The 19,612-nt window shown below is 56.6% G+C and overlaps 1 protein-coding gene across 4 annotated transcripts in view; it reads right to left on the reverse strand.

Annotated features, from left to right (window-relative positions):
- Window positions 1–743: 743 nt before the first annotated feature.
- Window positions 744–19,612, reverse strand: part of LOC116953915 (estrogen-related receptor gamma) — a 127,983-nt gene continuing 109,114 nt past the window's right edge. For all 4 annotated transcript variants that reach the window (XM_076051987.1, XM_032974222.2, XM_076051988.1 and 1 more), the window contains exons 5-7: window positions 19,366–19,527; window positions 17,076–17,345; window positions 744–12,665 (exon numbers count right to left, since the gene is read on the reverse strand). In XM_076051987.1, coding sequence (XP_075908102.1) covers window positions 12,421–12,665; window positions 17,076–17,345; window positions 19,366–19,527 — 677 coding nt within the window. In that variant the 3' untranslated portion in view covers window positions 744–12,420. The remainder of the gene's footprint in view (window positions 12,666–17,075; window positions 17,346–19,365; window positions 19,528–19,612) is intronic.

Consider the following 19,612-nt stretch of genomic DNA (forward strand, 5'->3'; position numbering starts at 1 on the left):
GACGTTTCGACCATAACACAAACGTGACTTTACCGAAAGAGCTAAGAGTATGAATTACTGCAGTCACGAAAGCTTTAAATCAAAATTTAGAAGGCAAGAATATCAACTGTCGGATAATAAACAGCGCCACGGGTGCCCTCAATGCTAAACGCAGTACTGTATACCCGTTCCTAGTTTACATTTTTTAAAAATAGAAATATAATTCAGGCGATTTTCGGAATCGGAATATTTAGTTTAACACGTAAGCTTTCGCGACCAATATCATCAATAGTACAGGTTTGTTAGGTTAGATCGCGTAAATGTGTCGTTAAACCCACCGCCACCCCCAACAGACAATTAGTAAGGTTTGTCACGTGAACAGAACGTGCCAATTCGTTTATGTGACAAACCTTACCAATTGGCTATGTCGGGTGGTGGTGGGTTTAACGACGCTCTTATATTTACACGATCTAACCCAAAAAAACACCTGTATCATGGATCAGAATATGTATTTACACTGGGGGAATGCGGTTAGCTATAAAGCTCTCTTCCCAAAGATGTCCAGCTTTTATCAATCCGCTGCTGGCTGAGGGCCTCTCCACGTCACATTTGTCGCGGGGGGCTGTTATCTTGACCATACTTCACACACGCCTGCCACTGCCGATTGGTGAACTATAACAGCAACCCCACGTGTGGGCGAGAGTGAAGGTTGAACAGACGAGGGGAGGGAGTAAAAAAAAAAGACGAGACAAGGCCAGCTCGTGTAAGGTGTCCGGTTCTGTGTTATAAAAGTCCATATTGCTTTATTGATACTTAAACACGAACACAAGCGCAACGATCAACAACAGTACACGGGTCACGCCGGATACAACGAGTCAACATCATCGGCACACGGGCAACCCCTGGGGTTCGGCGCCGTTCCCAGCAAGGGGTCATTTGGCCAGCAGTCCGTGGGTGTTCCAGTCAAGCTTCAAGTCCGCGGGTATTTCACTCGGTCGTTGAACACCACCAGCGTTAGATCAGTGAGCACACCTCTTTGTTTGAACGACTTAAAAGACGTGATTTGTTTTTGTTTCCGGGTGGAATTCCAGTCAAATATTTTTTTTGATCTGTGCATTCAACGCAGTCCGAATGTGTTTCATTCGAAAGGCCAAAAGGATAAATCCACACAAACCCCCCCCCCCCCCCAACGACTTCGACCGAAATGTCCACAAGTCTTCGGACTCCGACTCAAAACGCTGACATGCCGACTAAAGTCGAACACAGGTTCCCACACACCGCTGGCCCTGCGCCCGTGAAGACACGGCACCCAGCAAACACACTGAGGACCCACCACCACCCCTAAAACCACCATGACAGTCTGAGCCCCCCCACCTCAACTCACCCCAAACAACATCGCTGCCCAAAAGCTGGGCCTCAGCACTTTTGACTCGTGGCTCCCCCCCACCCACCCACAACTGCCCCAGCCGACTACTTTGAAGCGTCTGCAATGATTCACGGGGCCCATTCGCGCATGGTTCTTCCCCGACCGATCGCGGACTCCCGTACACACAGCGCTTTTATACGTACAAACCGGAGGAACCACAACACGATTGACGCGAACGCGCTTGGGCTCGGCCGCTTAGGAACGCCACGCGCTCGCGGTAATAGTAGATACGTCGTCCCTGTTTACATATCACACGGTTATATATAAAGATGTATAATGCGTGTATTAGGCGTGTGTGTGTGTGTCGGTATATGTACGTGCGCGTGCATGCGCGCGCGTGTATATATTTTTTTGTATAGCGAGTTAACGACCAATTTTAACAACGTTAACACAACGGTACATGTAATAACAGCCTGGAACACCGGGGCAGCAGGGTGTAGTCACTACAGACAGACGAGAAAAGGTAAACTGGTCAACTGGGAAGAGACAATTCAACTGGAACGGGGGGGGGGGGGGGCACTTTAAAAACCGTTCACCGCATCGCTGCGCTTTTGCAAAAAAAATCAGATTATAGATATAAATGCTCGTCTCTCAAAAATTCAGCGAGGCCTACATGTGACATTTAATAGTTTATTTTCAGAGTGATTATACTCCAGCTCGCAAACGAGGCCAGTGCAGTTTTAATTTTATTTTAGATTTTGGCTCGGAGTGGATCCTGTGGAAAGCACACACACACATAGGCGAGTACCACATGACTCATCACGGCCGTTTTTCCCACTTATCAACACAGCCAGCCGTTTGCTGGCAGACTTAGCGATGTGGCTACGTGGATATTTATGTACGTTTTTTTTCTCTTTCTGGATTGCATCTTCCGTTAAACCAGTGTTGTAGGTTGCATGTTTAAATCTAAAAAAATGTTTTTGCCACCTAACTGTTGTCTTGCAACACTGCTCCACCGCTGATGTCTTCCACTTGCCAGAGTGAAGCTTGTGTGACGCTACCAAACTACCTCGCGTTACCATGTCGATAATGTAGTTTTTTTTTACAAAAAAAAGACCTCTCGGTAAGTCAACGTGCAGTCTCGTACACCACGGTGTGATTTCAGAATGTGAAAATTAAACAAAATGTGAAACGGTCTTAAGATGGGAACAGGAGATAAGGGACACCTTGTGTCGAGGGATGATGAACACGAGCCAGCCAAACCCAAGCCCTACCCGATGCAACTGGGGCGCCAAGGTAGCTACGAGATGTTAACTACCTCGCCTGATATACAGGAGGTCGTGGGTTTGATCGCGACCCTGATGCCTGCTGGATAGTTGGAGTTTGCACGTCTCTCTCCGTGGTCGGGTGGATTTTTCTACAGGTCCTGCTATACATTTCCACGTGAAAAGCAACTTCGTTGAGTTATCACTTGTGGCCAGGTCGCTTCTAAAAAAAGAGCTATATAGCTCAGTGGGCCTTACCTGGTAAAAAAAAATAGTTCATAGTTAGTTAACTGACAGCATGTGCTATATTAGCTGTTTCGATCGTAATGGTGCAATACGTCGATTGAACCCGCAGTTAAATAATCGTGAAGAAATCTTTATTCACACTGGACGTAGGCCCACAGTACAACACAAAGACAATAGATCAGAATGCAAAACAACTGCAGAGTTATGGGGAACACACATCTCACGATGACCGTCAACATCGTGAAATTTGATATCGTGTATATCGTGGAAATTGTCCACCGTGGAAACCTTTACTCGCGCAGCTCGTAGGCGGCTGGTCTCGTGGTAAAATCTCGGCGTGGGGAGGGGGGGGGATCAGTGTGAGTGCGGCTGGGCTGATGGACTTTGGAGAGCTCCCTCCCCCCCGCTCTTTTTTAAACCTGAGATATGAGAACCGTGAGAAAACACATACCCATCGAACAAAAAAAACCCCTCCTATGGCGACCACGTGACTATTGCACTTGCCAAACGACACGTGGGCAGAAGCCGCGGATGTAATTACACGCACTCCCATTTTTAGAGCGTTTTACCGAGTGCCCCATTTAGATCCGGCAGATGTGATGTGCGAAATAACCTGTGAATTTCATAGCGACGTGACGATGAGAAGCCCTTTCTGGGCGACTCGCTGGCAGCGTTCAAGTCGCGGCGGCATTCAAGTCGCGACGGCGTCGCTGCGTGCGCGAATCCACGCACGCATTTATTCCAGAGAAGGGTCTCTCTCGAGCTCCTCCTCAAGGAGGAGGTCCCCTTCGGCCAGCAGTGGAGCGAGCCGGCAATTGCAGGGCTGCACCTTCGCCATAATCGACGTGTTGGTAACGCGTGCATGCCCCGGGTGTGGCGCTCGCAACTTTCGCGCGCTCGCTTCTCCCAACGCTGGGCGCGCGACGACAACCTCCCGCGGCGCACCGGCCGGCCGGAGACAAACGCCCGCCTAAACCTTTGCCAGATGGGAATCCAAATGTAGACTCGCACCCACGTGGACGAGAGTCGCCGAGCCCTTGTGCCACGGTTCGCCAAGCCAGGTCAAACCCCTCCTACCCCCAACGCTCCCGAGAGATCGGTTGCGCGACACTCAAAAAAATCGCTTACGCGCGGACGGTCTCCGCGACCCGTTGCGAGCAATCGCCGGAAAACAGTCGCTCGCGCCGCGGAGAGAGAGAGGGGCTCTGCGCGTCCACGCCATTCATCTGCTCCACGATTTGCGGCGGCGTGCGAGGTCGAGCGCCGGGGCGTATTGGGCGAGCCGCGCGATTGGCCGCCAACGATCCTGAACACATTATGAGACCTCCTTTGCCAGTAGCAAGATATAGTCATAGGTGTTTACCCTTTTATCTGGCAACAAAACTGACAACTTTATACAAGGGATCATGTTTGCATTAACCACAACACTTGCGGTCAAAATGCAAACAAAAAGACAACTCTGATCATGTATGCACTGTCCTTTAAATTTCAAGGGCAGTGCATACATTATCAGTTACCCCGAGCTCTCAAGGAGGTCTCAATGTAAATGCTTACCCCGAGCTCTCAATACTCTGATGGTGCGTTGTCTTTGAGTTGTGCGCCTTTTGGCGTCATCTGGTCCAACACCATGTGCGACTAGGCTCTAAGAAAAGCCGTCTCGGGTGTGGACCAATCAATTTCAAGGACAGTGCCAATACATTATCAGAGTTGTCTTTTTGTTTGCATTTTGGCCGCAAGTGTTGTGGTTAATGCAAACATGATCCCTTGTATAAAGGTGTCAGTTTTGTTGCCAGATAAAAAGGGTAAAAACCTATTACTAGATCCTGAACACGCCGTTCCGTTTCCTCTGTAAACCGCAACTGCTCGCTCCGGATGTGGACAAAGCAGTTGCAGGCTGTGACTAAGCCACGCGATTTGTCGAGGGACCTGCACACCTGGGCATGACCGCACCGGCACGGCAATGGCTCAACAGGACGGAGTGGGGCGTTTGGTCTGGGGCGGCAAATGCGTGCAATTTATTTCGCCCGTCAATACTCCTGCGTGTAAAACAACAACAAAAACCCCCCAAAACGTTCTCCCCCCTTTGAACGCGTGGGCCCACACACGTGGCTCGCGTCACCGAAGCGTTGATGTCACCGCCTGCAAGGATGGAACACGCACGAGGAACCTTTCAAGCCCGTTCCAAAAGGCAAGGGGGGGGGGCGCTCTCATTCCAGTCACGCCAAGCCGTGCTGCGTTTTTTTGTAAATGTGTCTGGATATATACAAACCGGTTTGTTCTTATGGATACCGTTAGGCTGTTTTGTGCTTAAAGAGGCGTACGCTACATTGTTTAAATAACCCAGCGTGAATACCGGCAAGCGCCTTCAAGGAGTTGGGGGCGCCTGTGTGTTTAACGGGTGAGAGCTCGTGGAATTAATCAACCTGCCATGGTGTTGCAAGCGGCCGAGCGGGGGCACGCGTCTTTTGCCCGGGCGGCCACCTCTGTCTAATACTGCCGGGTGTGTCAATCAAATATACGCCACCCCCCCCCACACACCAACCCCCGTCTGCTTCACAGTTTATTGTTTTCGCACGACAGCAGCGGGCCACGCGAGCGATTCGGCGTCACGGTGCGCACCAGAAAACGCCTCGCAATTATTAGCGCCGAGCTGGGTGAAAGTCACCGGCGCCCGCCGCCACTTCGACCTTGAAGAAGCTCGGCAGGCCCTTCCCGCGCTCGCCTTGCGCTCGGAGCGCGCGGCGCCCGACACCCAAACGCGCTCACGACCCGAGGCGATGATGCGGCCACGCGCGCCGCGGCGGGTGAAGTCGTCAGCGGCTGCCGCGCTGCGTCGATGTTAACCCCCCCCCCCGCCCCCTGCCCCTCCGTCTCTCTCCAACGGTGTCTACGCGCTCCAGCCCAACGCCACCCCAAGCACACCACTTGATCCTGCCACCGTCACGCGCGTTACGTTTACGGGGATGGGCGCAAGTGTACAGGATTGCTGGGTTGATGCGTTTTTTCCAGGTTGCGTATCACGTACTGTTCAGCACTGGTGTCCGTTTCTTTTGGCTCCCACGTGTCTGGGAGCTTCTTTAGGACCACGAAACAACAACAACAACAAAACGAGGGTTCAGTTCAACGTTCGATTGAACGTTCAATCTTCGTGCCGAACAGCATGGCGCACGGTAACCCACCGGCAGCAAAAAAAAAACCGCATCAACCCGCGAGAAACTCCGCGGTCCGAGTGTGTTGAACGAACGCACAAATAGTGCGCTTCACGGGGTGTGCCACACCCGTGCAGAAGACAAATCCGCCGGGGGGGGGGGGGGGGGACCAATCGATTTGACGGACACCGCAAGGGCCCACGATGGGACCCCAGGCATGGCTGCTGTGAGGCCGCGTTGCCAAAAATATTCCCCGGCGCTCCCAAGCGCCCACAAAAACTCCGGAATGACATTAAACGCTTCTTCTCGCCTTGGCGACACTTCGGGACGGGCCGGCGAGCGCGTGCGCGAGTGCCGTCGCAAGCATTGGGCAATAGACTATAGTTCAATATATATATGCGTTATGTACATCATAAATAAAACAGTGTACAGTGTAAACAAACCAACACAGCACATATAACTGGAAAACACGTATTATTGCAAAATTGTTAACCTTCGAAGGTAGACGTTATCCCTGGGTGTATGATTCATTCATTTATTATATTATTGTGTGTTTTTATAGCGTATCTACTAAGCAGCACGTTGCACGCCTGTCACGGGCACGCAAACGGACGTAGCAAGGTGGGGGGGGGGGAGGGTGCCCCACTCTCGTGATTCTCTCTCGCACCGGGTCGTGGTACGGGAGGGGGGGGGGCAGCACGCGTTCCCACCAATCACAGATGAGCATTCGGTCAACGGCATCACAACCGCCCTCCCCCCCCGCATCCACCACCAACCGCCCAGCCTTGGACCCGGTCGGTAGCACAGCTATCGAGCAGGCGGCTTCAACCACACCGAGGTGACAAGGGGAGGGGGCAGCCTAATTTCATCCCCTGCACTTGGGCCCATGCCAGCCACGCTAAGCCACTGCTTGTACCCACTAGGCCCCCCCACATCTACATTTACAGGCTGCCGCCACCCCCCATCCCGTGCTCTCTTGCTCGAGGAGCACCTCTGGAGGCGAACGCGCCACTGAACTTTGCCGCAACGCCGACCGTTCCGGCTTGAAGATCTTGGCGAACGGGGTTCACCAAATTCATTCGGTGACAGAGCACGACACGGTTTATTTTCGGCTCCGGGACGTTGAAGGGGGGGGGGGGGCGAGAGCCACCCGCCCGACACGCAACGCTCCATCCTCCTCCAGCGGCGAGGCCATCGTCACGATGAGCGACGGCCGCGAATCCGTGAGAGAGGACGGATTCGTTCCTCTCGTCTCGTCCCGCTTTCACCGCCCTAGTTCCTGCCGCTCAACGGTTGTTTTAGTCTCTCCTGTAAAGCCTCAATCGCACGGGGCCTTTTTCACCCCGCGACGAACCGAAACGTCGCCCCCACCCCCCAACCCCGAGCACTCTTCACGACGTACAATTTGCATAACCGCCGATTCTCGGGCTGCGCAGTTCCACAAGCACGGATCCACGGAAGTTGCATCGCGCGTGGCAAGAGGTGGATTTTAACTGACGAATCGGTGGCGCGAGTCTGCCGTTTACCCCTCCAGGAGCATGCGTTGTGTGGGTGTCGCTCTCTCTCTACCTGGTGTGCAGTTTGTAAATGGGATATGCGTGACCTGGGGTTATCAACCCGTCTGTCTGTGTGTGTGTGTGTGTCCGCGCGTGGTGTTTGTGCGAATGTCTGCCCCAGTGTTCAAACGCGGCAAATGAAGACAAGACTGCACACGTTCCATCGCTTCTGTGAATCTGCGGAGAGATTCCGAACCCAACAATATTTCTGATAAACAGGGGCCCCCCGTGTACCAAGAGAACCAATGATTGACTTTTCTACAATATACAGTGTATATATATATCACTGCAGTGAACTTCCAACCACACTGCAAATAAAAAGTCGTCCGTAAAAATGTATTATATTATCACTATATCATTACATTACTCGTATTCATTATATTTATTTTCATTTGTACAGTAGTGCCATTTAAAACGATAACCTTCTCGTGGAGACGCTGCCCACTTCTGCCAGAAGAAAAAAAAACCGAAATTCTCCTTCAATGCCCAGGGAGGATTCGGGCCCAGCCACGCAAAAATAAAAAAACACTTGTTGCAGCGAGCACTCTGGGCCCTTTCCGAACGCGACGGATTCTCCGGCGTCATGGCGGCGACTGCCGCGGGAGAGGGGAATGCTCGCGGACGAGCGGAGAGGATGGGTCTGGTCGGGGTACGGCCGCTCACGGAGTGGGTTTTAGTCGGGGCCGATAGGAAAACGTCTAATCGTCCACACGCGTAATCTCCGACGCCGTTTCTCGACGCGGGTTTTACGCGGGGCATTACTTTGGAACCGAGACGACAACCGGTCGTGCCCACAGGCCGACGTATGTAGCCGAATCGGGCCCTCCCCCATACCCAATATTGCCGATCGCTCGCACGGCGGATGGAATCATCGCGGCGGAATCCACTACAAGGATTTGAACTTGCGGGGGAGGAGGGGGGGGGGCGGCTTAAACATGCCTCTCTCAGCAAGCGCCTCGCAATCACACCTCAACTCAACCGTTCCAATGCCCTCCTGCAGCCTGGCCAAGGCGACCACCCCCCCCCCCCCCAGTGGCAGCCGCCCCTGTGCAGCAGCACATGGTTCCAACGGGAATATTTCCGCTCGGCGGGCGCCATTCCCGCCGAGGGGTTCCTGGACACTGGAGCAAAGCTCCGCCGTCCACGACGCGGAGGTTTTGCCGACCGGCCTCTTTTAAAACGCTCTCTCACTGGCATTTTTCAATTTTCGCTGGGGGGCCGTTTTGTTTCGGGGGCCAACGGCGGGGATCGGTCGGCCAGCACCGGCGCCCAGACGTCACGACGTGCCGCCGTGAGCACTAGCGGCGGACAAAAGCGAGAGCAGGCGTGCCGGCAGACGCACGGTTCTGCTCCGTACACCAGCGCGCACACGCGCGTGTATGCAGTACACACGCGCTCGCAGGAGCGTATACACACGCGTACACGCGCACGCGCGCGTCGATATAATTAACACTTCATTTTACACAGAAACTCCCTTTGTCGCTCGAACATACCTTTTCCGGTCTCCGTTTGGTTTTAAATCTTTTCCTTGTTTTAACATTTTTTGTTTGTTATTTTACATATTTGGAGAAGTCAAGTTATTGAATGCCATAGTTTTTTTTTCTATATATATGCATGGCTCAGTATTATATAAACGATTGCTAAAAACACAAAACGAAAACACTTAGAACATTTATAGTGCGTGTTTCATGGCCGGGCAACCATACTCATCAAGCACGGAGGACGGGAAGTGGTGGCACTCATTGCCAGGACACCGGGATTGACGCGCGCCACGGGACCCCTCACGTTACACAAAGATCCCCCGCGTAGCCTTGACACACTTTTGGGGCAAGTGCTGTTCGCGAGCACCTACGAAGGCCGGCACGGCACACGAGGGGGATGGGTGGCCAGCACCACGCCCGGCCGCCTTTGCCTCCCCGGCGGCGATGTTTTTACACACCGCGCCAGTTACTCGTTTGAGGCCGGGTGGACCTAGAGGAGGCCCAGAACAGAGTTCAGATAAGATCGTCAATTGGTGTCGGCCTTGAGCGGGAATCGAACTCGAGTCGCCGGGCTCGTAGCGCTGCTGCGCTAAACTGCTGCTCGGGCTTAGCGCCTTCCTTGCGCGCTCACAGCAGCGAGCAAAATCAGCCGACCAATTTACCACGTGGGGGGAGGGACGGCCTGTAAAGAGCAGGCCCCTCTAAGAGTCAAGCCCCGAAATCACCGTTGCAATAAGGTATTCGAATAATTACAGCCCTTTGTGTCAACTCGCCGCTCGGCGGCGGGAGGTTGTCTTAATCGTCGCTTCACCGTCCCGCTGAACCGGTGCGGCTTGGTGGAGGACGGTGGGGTGCGGGGGAGAGGGGGGGGCCTAAGACCGGTTCGGATATCGCCGTGGCCGGGAATCAAACTCCGGGGGGTCGCCGGGGGTTGGCTGAGAACGCAGGGCGCTAAGCACTGCACCGCCGCCACCGCCGCTCGGCCACTCATTCGCTACACCCCCTCCCCCCCTCTACCCCCCGCCGGCAACTCCTGGTTCCTTTGCTGCCACGACGACCGAGCTGTCCGCGTGCGTCGCTCAAGCGAGGGACGCGGAGAGCTGGGCCCAGGAGGAGCAGAGCTCCAGCAAGGGCTGGAGAGAGGAGGCGGCGGGGGGCGGGGGGCAGTGGGGTTCCCTTCGAATGTTTCGCATGAGGCGTGATATAATGCGCCATCGAGTTGCCGGGGCAATTTAAGCGACGCCACATCACGAATGCACAGGTCAGTATGTTCAAGGGAACGGTGTGCGCGTGTTGCAGGCTTGCGGGTGAGCGCACTTGCGGGCGGATGGGTGCCCGCGCCGTGCCGGTTATTTGACCGTACTGAAACCACCCCGGCGATTGCGGCTTTTGGCAAAAGGCGGCGGGGGGGAGCGCAGACGCGGAAGCACAACGGACGACAACGGACCCCGCCGCACGGGCCGCAGCGTGCGCCCCCCCCCCCAACCCCCCCTTTCTACTTGGGCATTAGGGAGACACGCAACTCTTTGCAAGAGACGGAGACGACCGAACGGGAGGCGAAAACGGAGAGCGAAGCGACATTTGACGCCGATGGCACGCTCCAGGGTAGGGCTTTGCGAACAGAACGTCAGACAAAGCCTCACGGCGGCCGCTTTTTGGGGGAAGGCGTCTCAAAGTTCTAGTCGGAGCGCCGGAGGAGGAGGCGGAAGAGAAAAAAGCTCACGTTGTATTGCTCCCGAGAATGATTACACAGAGGGGATCTCTCCGCAGAGCCGCAGGCTGTACGCCGAACACCTTCCGCGCCGTACCTAACCAACCGTCGGAGGTGCGGGAGCCCGACCTTCCCCCCCCAGGGGCGAGACGGCCCACCCAGCTCACGTAACGATAGTCACGCCGTGCGGCGCCAGTAATCTCAGTTAGTCGCATGGCACCTGGCTGCGTCCTGTGATCTCCGGCCAGCGGGCGTTCCGACACTTCACCTAAAATGCACACAGCCTGGCACGAGCACCGCGGCGACCGCCACTTCGTAGCGAACGCCGGCGGCCGTGGTTGTCGCCGTTGTTGCTGTGCGCACGGCGACGTGGGCAGTGGAAGACAAAACCAATGACCCCTTGGCCCGCGTCCCGGTGCCGCCACCCTCCACGAACCTACCCCCCCCCCCCCCGTCAAGCCCCTCCCCCTCCACCCCCCCTCCCCACCACTTAACTCGCACAGCCCGCGGCAGCACGAGAACTTCCCACTCACCCCGGGCGACGAAAGTCGGTGGCCGAGCGCTCGCGGTTCCACTCGGCGTTCCTTCCGGACAGCGCCGGGGGGAGACTGCTGCACGTTAACCGCGCGGGGCTCACTGCTGGTGGCATCCGAGTCCGATTCGGGGGGGCCCCGCGAGAACGAAAACGGTTCACCCCTCCACCTCTAGCGTACGACCACGCTACCCGCCCACCCCCCTTCGTCTTCAACACGGACGTTCAGACGAACATTAGGCGACACGAATTGCATTTGTGAGTAAGAGTTTTTTTTGCGACCAGTCGAAGACCCCTCGGGGTCCCCCCTCCTCCCCGCCCGCCCCCGCCGGGCCCCGTGTACACCGTGCGGAAGCAGCCAAAATCGGGCTACGAACACGCGCGTGATCACCACGCCAATTGGGGACCCCCCCCCCCACTAACCCCTCCTCCTCCTGCTCCCCTCACCCACCCAGCGCCACCCCCACGACGCATTCCAATTAATAAAATGTACCCGCCTCGCGGAGCGAGCGAGGAGCGCTGGCGACAACCCACGCTTGCTGGGGTGGCGGTGGGAACGCCGTGGGAAGTCGGCCGGGGCGATGCTCTCCCCGCGAACTCCTCGCGGCCGCTGCCCTCGGCCGCCAGCGCCGACCGCGGCGAGGTTCCGGCTCGCTCCGACCCAACGCTCCTCTCCTCCCACCGCCATCACCGGAGAGCGGGGGGTGGGGGCGGCTGGCAGCATCTCGCTGTTAGCCTGACAACATCAATTTGCTTTCCCGGCTGCGGCTTGCATGACCCGACTGTGCTCCCCTCTCTCCCCAAAACATGGTGGGGGTGGTCGATGGGGGGGGGGGGGGTGTTCGGCAAGGGGTGCGGGCGTAGAGGGAAACAGCGGGCACGTTGCCGGCAACAACGTCGCAACCATCGTCACCACCGCGGTAGCGGCCGCCGCACGGTGGCCGCCTCGGCCTCCACAAAAGTTCTCGTCTCATCGCTCCAGTTTTGTGGTGGGTGGGGGGGGGAGTGGGGAGGTGGGACGTGGTGTGGGTGGCGGTGTGGTGGGGGCTGGGGGCTGGGGGCTGGGGGGGGGGGGTCGAACATCGTCGCGGTTGCGTGCGCCGGGCAGCTCGTGAAGGAAACGCCGCCATCCCATTCAGATCTTGGCCTCGAGCATCTCCAGGAAAAGTTTGTGCATGGGCACCTTCCCCTCCAGCTTGACCGAGTAGAAGAACTGCACGGCGCGCGTGGCCGTCTGCCGGAGGAGCGGCAGCGTCATGAGCAGCTTGCCGGCGCGGCGCGGCTCGTCGGCGTGCTGGCTCGCGCCGTGCTCCTGCAGGGCCTCGTGCAGGCCGTCCTGCAGGCGCTGCACCGCACCGCCGTCCTCTATGTGCATCGAGTCTGCGCGCATCACGACGAACGGGCGGGCCAGCGGCGGCGACCAAGGGGTTAGCGGGGTGCGGTCGTGGCACGCGGCAAAGGGGAGGGGGGGGGGGGAGGAGGTTGGGGCGGGGAGTTGGGAGGGGCGGCCGCAGCACGGAATGAACGCGTCGACTGGAGAATCGCGACGGTCTGTCGCGTCTCTTATAGTCACAGTGGCTAGGAGATGTTAACTACCTCGCCTGGTATACAGGAGGTTCGTGGGTTCGATCCCGACCCTGACGCCTGCTGCTGTATATTTGGAGTTTGCGTGTATCGCTCTCTCATAGTCACAGTGGCTAGGAGATGTTAACTATCTCGCCTGGTATACAGGAGGTTCGTGGGTTCGATCCCGACCCTGACACCTGCTGCTGTATATTTGGAGTTTGCATGTCTCTCGCCCCGTGGTTGTGCGGATTTTTCCCCCGGCTCCTCTGGATTTTCCCTCCACATTTAGAATCAATGCCATGCGTTTTCAGTATTTGGCTGCTAAACATTTCCACGTGATAAGCCGCTTTGTTGAGCAATCAGAGACATGCATCGTTACACGTCTCATCAGCACTGAATCTCGTGCTCAATTGATCACGAACAGGCTGGTTACTTTAGCAGCGCGTCCGTGTAACTTCATACACACACTTAAGTCACGGGAGAGCCTCCAAGAGAGATCGCACTCTTCAACTGCCAACATCCAGAACTCAAAGTAAGTGCAAGTGTCATGTAAACTACTGCACAATAATCTCTGCAAACTAAACGTTCTAATTTTTTGTCAAGTAACGTTGCAATCCACGCGAGTGCGATTACGGGAAGAATCGCGGAGGCAAATGCGACGCGGGCCCCCCCCGCTACTTTTGAGTTGTTTTTCATGCCAGATTTTGCCACTAGATGGCAGATGTATCACGTGATCATTTACCGCAGGAGGAAGTTTGCAACGTGGTGGAGTCGGTGACAACTAAGAACCGTTGCCATCGTTTACGCGTGGCTTTGAACGAGCGGCCCTATATTCGAGACGCGAGCACGTTTCTGCACGGCGACTCGACTGGCAGGCCAGCTCGTGCGTCAACTCGAGCCAATAAAACAGTACGCACAATCGACACGAGGTACAAGAACAACGGGCTTGCATAATGAGGTAGGTTGAGTACCATATAAATATCTATAAGAGGTTGAGTTAGATCGTGTAAATAAAAAAGTGTGTTGTGAAATCCGCCACCACCCGACACAGCCAACTAGTAAGGGTTGTCACGTAAATAGAACGTGCCCAATTCGTCACTAGTACAGCACACCGGCGTGTTGTTGTGGACTTGCCCCCCAGTTTTGGGAGGGGAGATTCCTGGCGGCGCGCGGCGACCTCGCCTTGCCAGATTCAGGCGCAGAAATGCGTCTTGCAGGCGCGTAAATAAATGTAGCGCGAGGGCGAGCGGTCAGGCGTCCCCCTCCCTGCTCCCCCCCGCGTATCCCTCTGGAAGAGGCCGGGGAAGATGCACCAGAGTGGATTTCGCTGGTTGAGTTTCAAAATGAGGGGCTGCTTTCCCTGGTGCCAAGCAAGGCACCCCCCCCCCCCCATTCCCGCTTTAACAGCCCTCATCAGTCCTCCTCGCCGCCGCAAATCCGCTCGCCGGCACTCAAAGCAGCGCGCGTTCGCCCGTGCGCGTGCGTGCAGCGCCCATAATTACATTTCCCCATCACATCCAGGAGGGCTCGCTGAATTCAATTACTTAACTACCAACCAAACGACTGCAAAAATTAACCACCCGAGTGGAAATGCTCGCGGGAAGTGGCCCCGCAGCCACTCGACGGGCGAGCAGGAAAATTGGCTTGCGGGTTTGTTGTTTTTGTTGTTGCTGCTGCTGCTGCTGTCCCCAACCACCCTCCTTCCTCTCTCCCATTTCTCTCGCCGCCAAAGCTCCAGAGGGGTGCCTGCGACTCAAACCGTGAGCGACGGCGGGGGGAATTCGCACCCCTAAGTGAGCGCGCGGGGGGGGTGGGGGGGGTCCTCGATCGCGGAAGAGACGCAGTTGGCTCATTCTCTCGGTGAGCCGCCGGTCGAAACGTCGGGGTGACGGCGGGAGATGCAAAGAGCAGAATAAAGCCGGTAAAAAATAAAGTGACTAAGTAAGCTCCCGCGCGAGAGCGATTGCCCCCGGCTCTCGCCCGCCCGCCCGCCCGCACAGATTTTCCGTTTAGGGTCCCCAATTCGACGGTGGTGGTGGCGGCCGCGAGCGAGGGGGCGGCATCCGTCACCGTTAGTTTTACGCGGCCTCCTAAACGGTCGTCCGCAGTCGGTGCAAAATCGGTGTCCGCCCCTGGGGGCGATGGAAAATTGGGGCAGATCCCATTAACGAGCTCCCGTCAACAACACCCCCCCCCCCAACCCACCGCCGCCGCCCCCCCCCCCCCCCCTCTTTACTCCCGAAGCGCTCTTCTCTACCCCTACCTCGCAGAGCCACTGCCCACCCCCCACCGCCGTCCCGACCCACTCCACGCGCACCGCGGGGCAAGCACGGGCTGTTGCGCGCTAACGGGGTGGGGGGGGCGGCATTGGCAAGTGGAGTGGCCAAACTGCGCCATCGACCGGTGCAGCCGGAGGCCAGCAAAGCTCAGTGGCAGGGAAGACGAGAAGCCCTCTGCTGCTGCTGCTGCTGCTGCTGATGCGTGCGCATGCGTTCGTTCACACGCGCGCGCGCGAGTGTGTGTGTGTGTGTCACTGTATGTGTACGTGTTTGTTGAACTGGTGTTCGCCAACAGCACTTGCCCTAACAGTCTGTTCACGCTAAAAAAGGGGAGATCTTTGTTTTTTTTTTTTAAAAATTGCATGTTTCGCTTCTTTCGCACCGTACGTAGCCAACTGTGCTAAATCGGAGGTGCGGTGGAAGCACAACAAAGCAAACACAAAAATCAAGGGTGTGCCGCCCAATGCCTCTCATCGACGGCGCTGATGTTGCGAGTGGAGGCCGCGGGCGGGGGGGGGGGCATGCACGCAGCCCGCTCGCAGCTGGGGGCGTACGTGGGCCGCGAGCAGGGGCGAGACGCAGTCGCGCGAGCCGCGCTGGTGGTATTGCTGTCAAGCCGATGGGTGCGATCCAGAGCGATTCTAACAGCCGTGGCGAACACCACAGCTGGTAGAATCGCCGCGTCAGGCTTGGGGGGTTGTCCGACCATCATCTGCCACGCTGGTCGGTGCGGATTTGATGAGCGGGGCGGGGAGGTGGGGGGGGGGGGCCCGGTTATCAGACGCCAACTCGTCACCAATGTTGGCGGTGGCGGAGAGCCGCACCGAGGGGGACGGGTTCGTGGCCGCGGTGCGTTAACCGCTGTGCCCGCGGGTCGGCTCGGACACGAAGGGGTAGACACGAGTCGACGTTAAAAGCACGTGTTGTTTGGGCAACCAAACGACCGAGGCCAAGCTTGAACTAGGACTGGAATTAGGGCGAGAGTGGCATTTGGAAGTTACGATTAGACTCGAAGTCTCTGCAGCCTTGATTAAAATCCATGCGTCAACTTTAATGGGGTGTGACTGCGTGCATCACTTGCACCACCTTCGCCAAATCCACGCCGATGAGGTTAGAAGTGGAGAACTGATCGCAGGCGCTATCGTGACTGGCATTAGCGTGACGACTGCGATTCACAAGTACTTTAGTGCCGGAACTAATTGCAGTTGCTATGGTACGTACGTATGTCAAACCTCTTTCGCACCGTACGTAGCTAACAGTGCTAAATCGGATGCGCGGGGGAAGGACAAACTAAACCCAAAAAGTAGTTCTAAAGAAATTAGTTTTCAATCTCAATTTAAAAGTGCACAGCTCAAGTGGCGTGAAGACTGCAACTCACTCTCCTGTTTGATTTGTACTAGGTGCCTCTGTGGATGTGGAGGCTTTGACTTTAACATAGCTATTTCTACGACCAGTCACAAGCTAATCACTCAGCTATTTCAATGCTAAATTCTCCTGTTTGATATGTAAACCCCTTTGTCAAGTTGCCTCACTTCTCTAAACCAGCTTAAAAGACGCTACGAATCTTAACGTTCATTGAAGCTCTGTCGTCCCGACAGGTCTGTTCCTTTCACCTGAAGGTCACTTGTGTTGTGGCCGAAACGTCGTGAGAATTTTAGCGTGCAATTTTATTTTATTATATTATTATTTTATTCTCATTCTACGTGACTTTACCGAAAGAACCAAAGAAGATGAATCCTTGCAGTCACGAAAGCTTTAAATCGAAACTCACAAGTACTTGAGAACCAAGAACCAACAGTCGCCGGGCATTGGCATGCAGCCTGCGATTGACAAGTACTTGAGCAGCGGAACCAACTGCGACCAGGCACTGGCGTGCGGTCTTGGATTGGCCGTCACCAGGTTCCTGGGATCCTGGGGCGGTGGCGGTGGCGGGGGGGGCGTGTACCCGAGTTGGCGAGCGCGATGGCCTTGAGCGTGACGAACTCCTCGCGGTCGAGCGCCAGGCTCTTGTACTTGCGCACGAGCTGCAGGATGGTGGAGTTGAGGTCGAGGAGGCCGGCGACTCGCGACGACTCCTCGTCCATCACGTAGTCGTCAGCCCACACGAGCTCGTCGTCGCACGGCAGCGAGCGGAACACGACGCCCAGCAGCAGCACCTCCATCCACGCGCTCTGCAGCAGCGACATCTGGTCGCCCAGCGAGAGCACCGAGAAGCCTGGCGACGAAGGGGGCACGGGGCACGGGGCACGGGGGTGGCGACGCGTGTCAACGGTGGCGTTCGCAAACCGGAATCTGTGTTCGGTCCCCGGAGGAATCCGATGAGCCATGAAGCTCTTCTTCACAGATGTCCAGGAGGGGCACAGATTCAGCGGGGTGTTAACTCCCTCGCCTCGTTTGCAGGAGGTCGTCAGTTCGATCCCGACCTTGACGCCTGCTGTGTATATTTGGATCCTCCGGGTTTTTCCCCTCCACATTTAGAATCAACAAGCGTTTACAGAATTTGGCTGCTGCTATAAATTTCAACATAAGCCACTTCGTCGAGCGAGCATTTCCCGCACCTCCGATTAGCACGGTTGGCTATGTACGGTGCGAAAGAAGTTGCACATGCAAGTGTACGCGTACACACGTCACCACCCCCCGCGGCCACTAGAGGCCGCTACGTTCAGCACCGTCACGAATGAAAGCGACTCTCAGGCTAAACGGTGAAGTCGTTTTTTTTAAATTGGTTGTTTGCACTACGTGATGTAAATGTATCTAGTTTCATTATCGTCGTCGTCGTCGTCATCCTTAATGTTCGCATGCGCTACATCTCAAGGCGCCCTGCTAGGAGGGGCACCCCCGGTGGCAGCTGTCCCTGTGCGGCGCAACGGAGGGAGCGGCACCTGGCCCGCGTGCGAGCGTCGCCCTTGCCGGCAGGGCGTGATGGTTGCCTCCAAATGAACAGTGACCTGCGAGCCATTCATCACATCGGGATCGCGACGTCGGCACGGGAGAACGTCGCGGGAACTTTAGCGTCCACCGTGAAGGGGACGGTGCGGGGGCATTTGTTGTGGCGAATGCATCCGCAGCGTTAACCAGGGCGGCTCCCGCTGGTCTGGAAGAAACGAGCCCCCAGAAAAAAAAAATCGGCAAACGCGGTAACCCGCTGCGGCTGCACACAGTCTCTCTCGTCGATAACCAACCGGTGCGGTGGAGCGAGCACCTTTTAGGGCGACGGTGAATCTGGCCCGTGAGCAGACCTCTGCGACGGTGAATCGTCTATTTCGCTGGTTTCATTCAATCGCCCGGGCGCAGCGGCAGTTGAAGCAACGTGCTCGTAATCTCAAACTCCAACCCCCACCCCCCCCCCCGCCCTTTAGGATATCTGGGCAGCGCGGAGGAGTAGGCCAAATACCATCGATGTATTGCTTCCTCCATTGGAGGTCCTTCCATCATTAGTGAGCGTGGACAACAACTCAACTTGCAGGGCTGCACCTTTATCCCTCTATCTTACAAACGGATCTCTCCTCTTGGGCGCCAATGCCATCGCGGCCACGTTAACACGAGAAGACAGAAGGCTGCCAAACAATGGCACAGACCTCTGCGCGTGTGTGTGTGTTTGTGCGCGCCAGTACCGTCCCACTTGTTACACTAATTAAACGCAATAATCAGGCGGGAACCGAGGGCGAGCAGCAGAGTGGGTAGTGTGGTGGGGGGGGTGCCTCAGGGTGATGGCTATCGGGCGCACACAGCTCGCTCCCAGCGGCGGCGGTGGCGGCAGTGTGTCCAATTTATCTTATCGTGCTGATTAATAGAACGGGGCTGTTCCGAATGCATTAATTACCAGATACAAATCTCCATTCACGGCGCCGCGCGGATCGATCCGCCGACACCTCAGCGGCGACGGAGCGACCGCCGCCCCCCCCCCCATCTCCCACCCACCCACCCCCCCAACCACACCCACCCCACCCCCGTCACCCCCCCACCGTCACCCTTCGCCACCCCCGGCGGGGGGCGGTGGCGTGAGAGTCCCGCCACGCCTCTCGCGCCGCTCCCTCAGCCTGGCCAGCCAGCCAAGCGGCCGATTTCACGGGACGACGTCGCTCTCCGCTCCTGACAACCTTCAACGGCGCCGTTCGGGGGTGGGGGGGTGAGGGGTGAGGGGTGGGACGGAGGCCTTTTCTCAACTGTATCAACCCGTGAGAGGAAGCAAAGGAGAAACAAGCAAACACAAAAACCCGAAGACCTCTTCTCACCCGGTACGTGCTTGGCCCAGCCGATGATGACGACGAGCTCGCGGTCGGCGAGGTCGCACAGCGTCGTGAGGGCCTTCACCTCTCCCTCGGGAACGGCCGGGTCAGGCATCGCAAACATCTTCTCGGGCTCGGCCACCAGCAGGTGCGAGATGATCTTGTTCACTGGCGGGAGAGGAATCGCAAGGCGGCGAATATGTCACCCCTCGAGCCAGACCGTGGTGGGGCGGCAGCGGCCGGGCGGGCCGGG

This window comes from Petromyzon marinus, chromosome 53 (assembly GCF_048934315.1).
Source record: "Petromyzon marinus isolate PM22_M1 ecotype Great Lakes invasive population chromosome 53, UKy_Petmar_22M1.pri1.0, whole genome shotgun sequence".
NCBI classification, from domain to species: domain Eukaryota; kingdom Metazoa; phylum Chordata; class Hyperoartia; order Petromyzontiformes; family Petromyzontidae; genus Petromyzon; species Petromyzon marinus.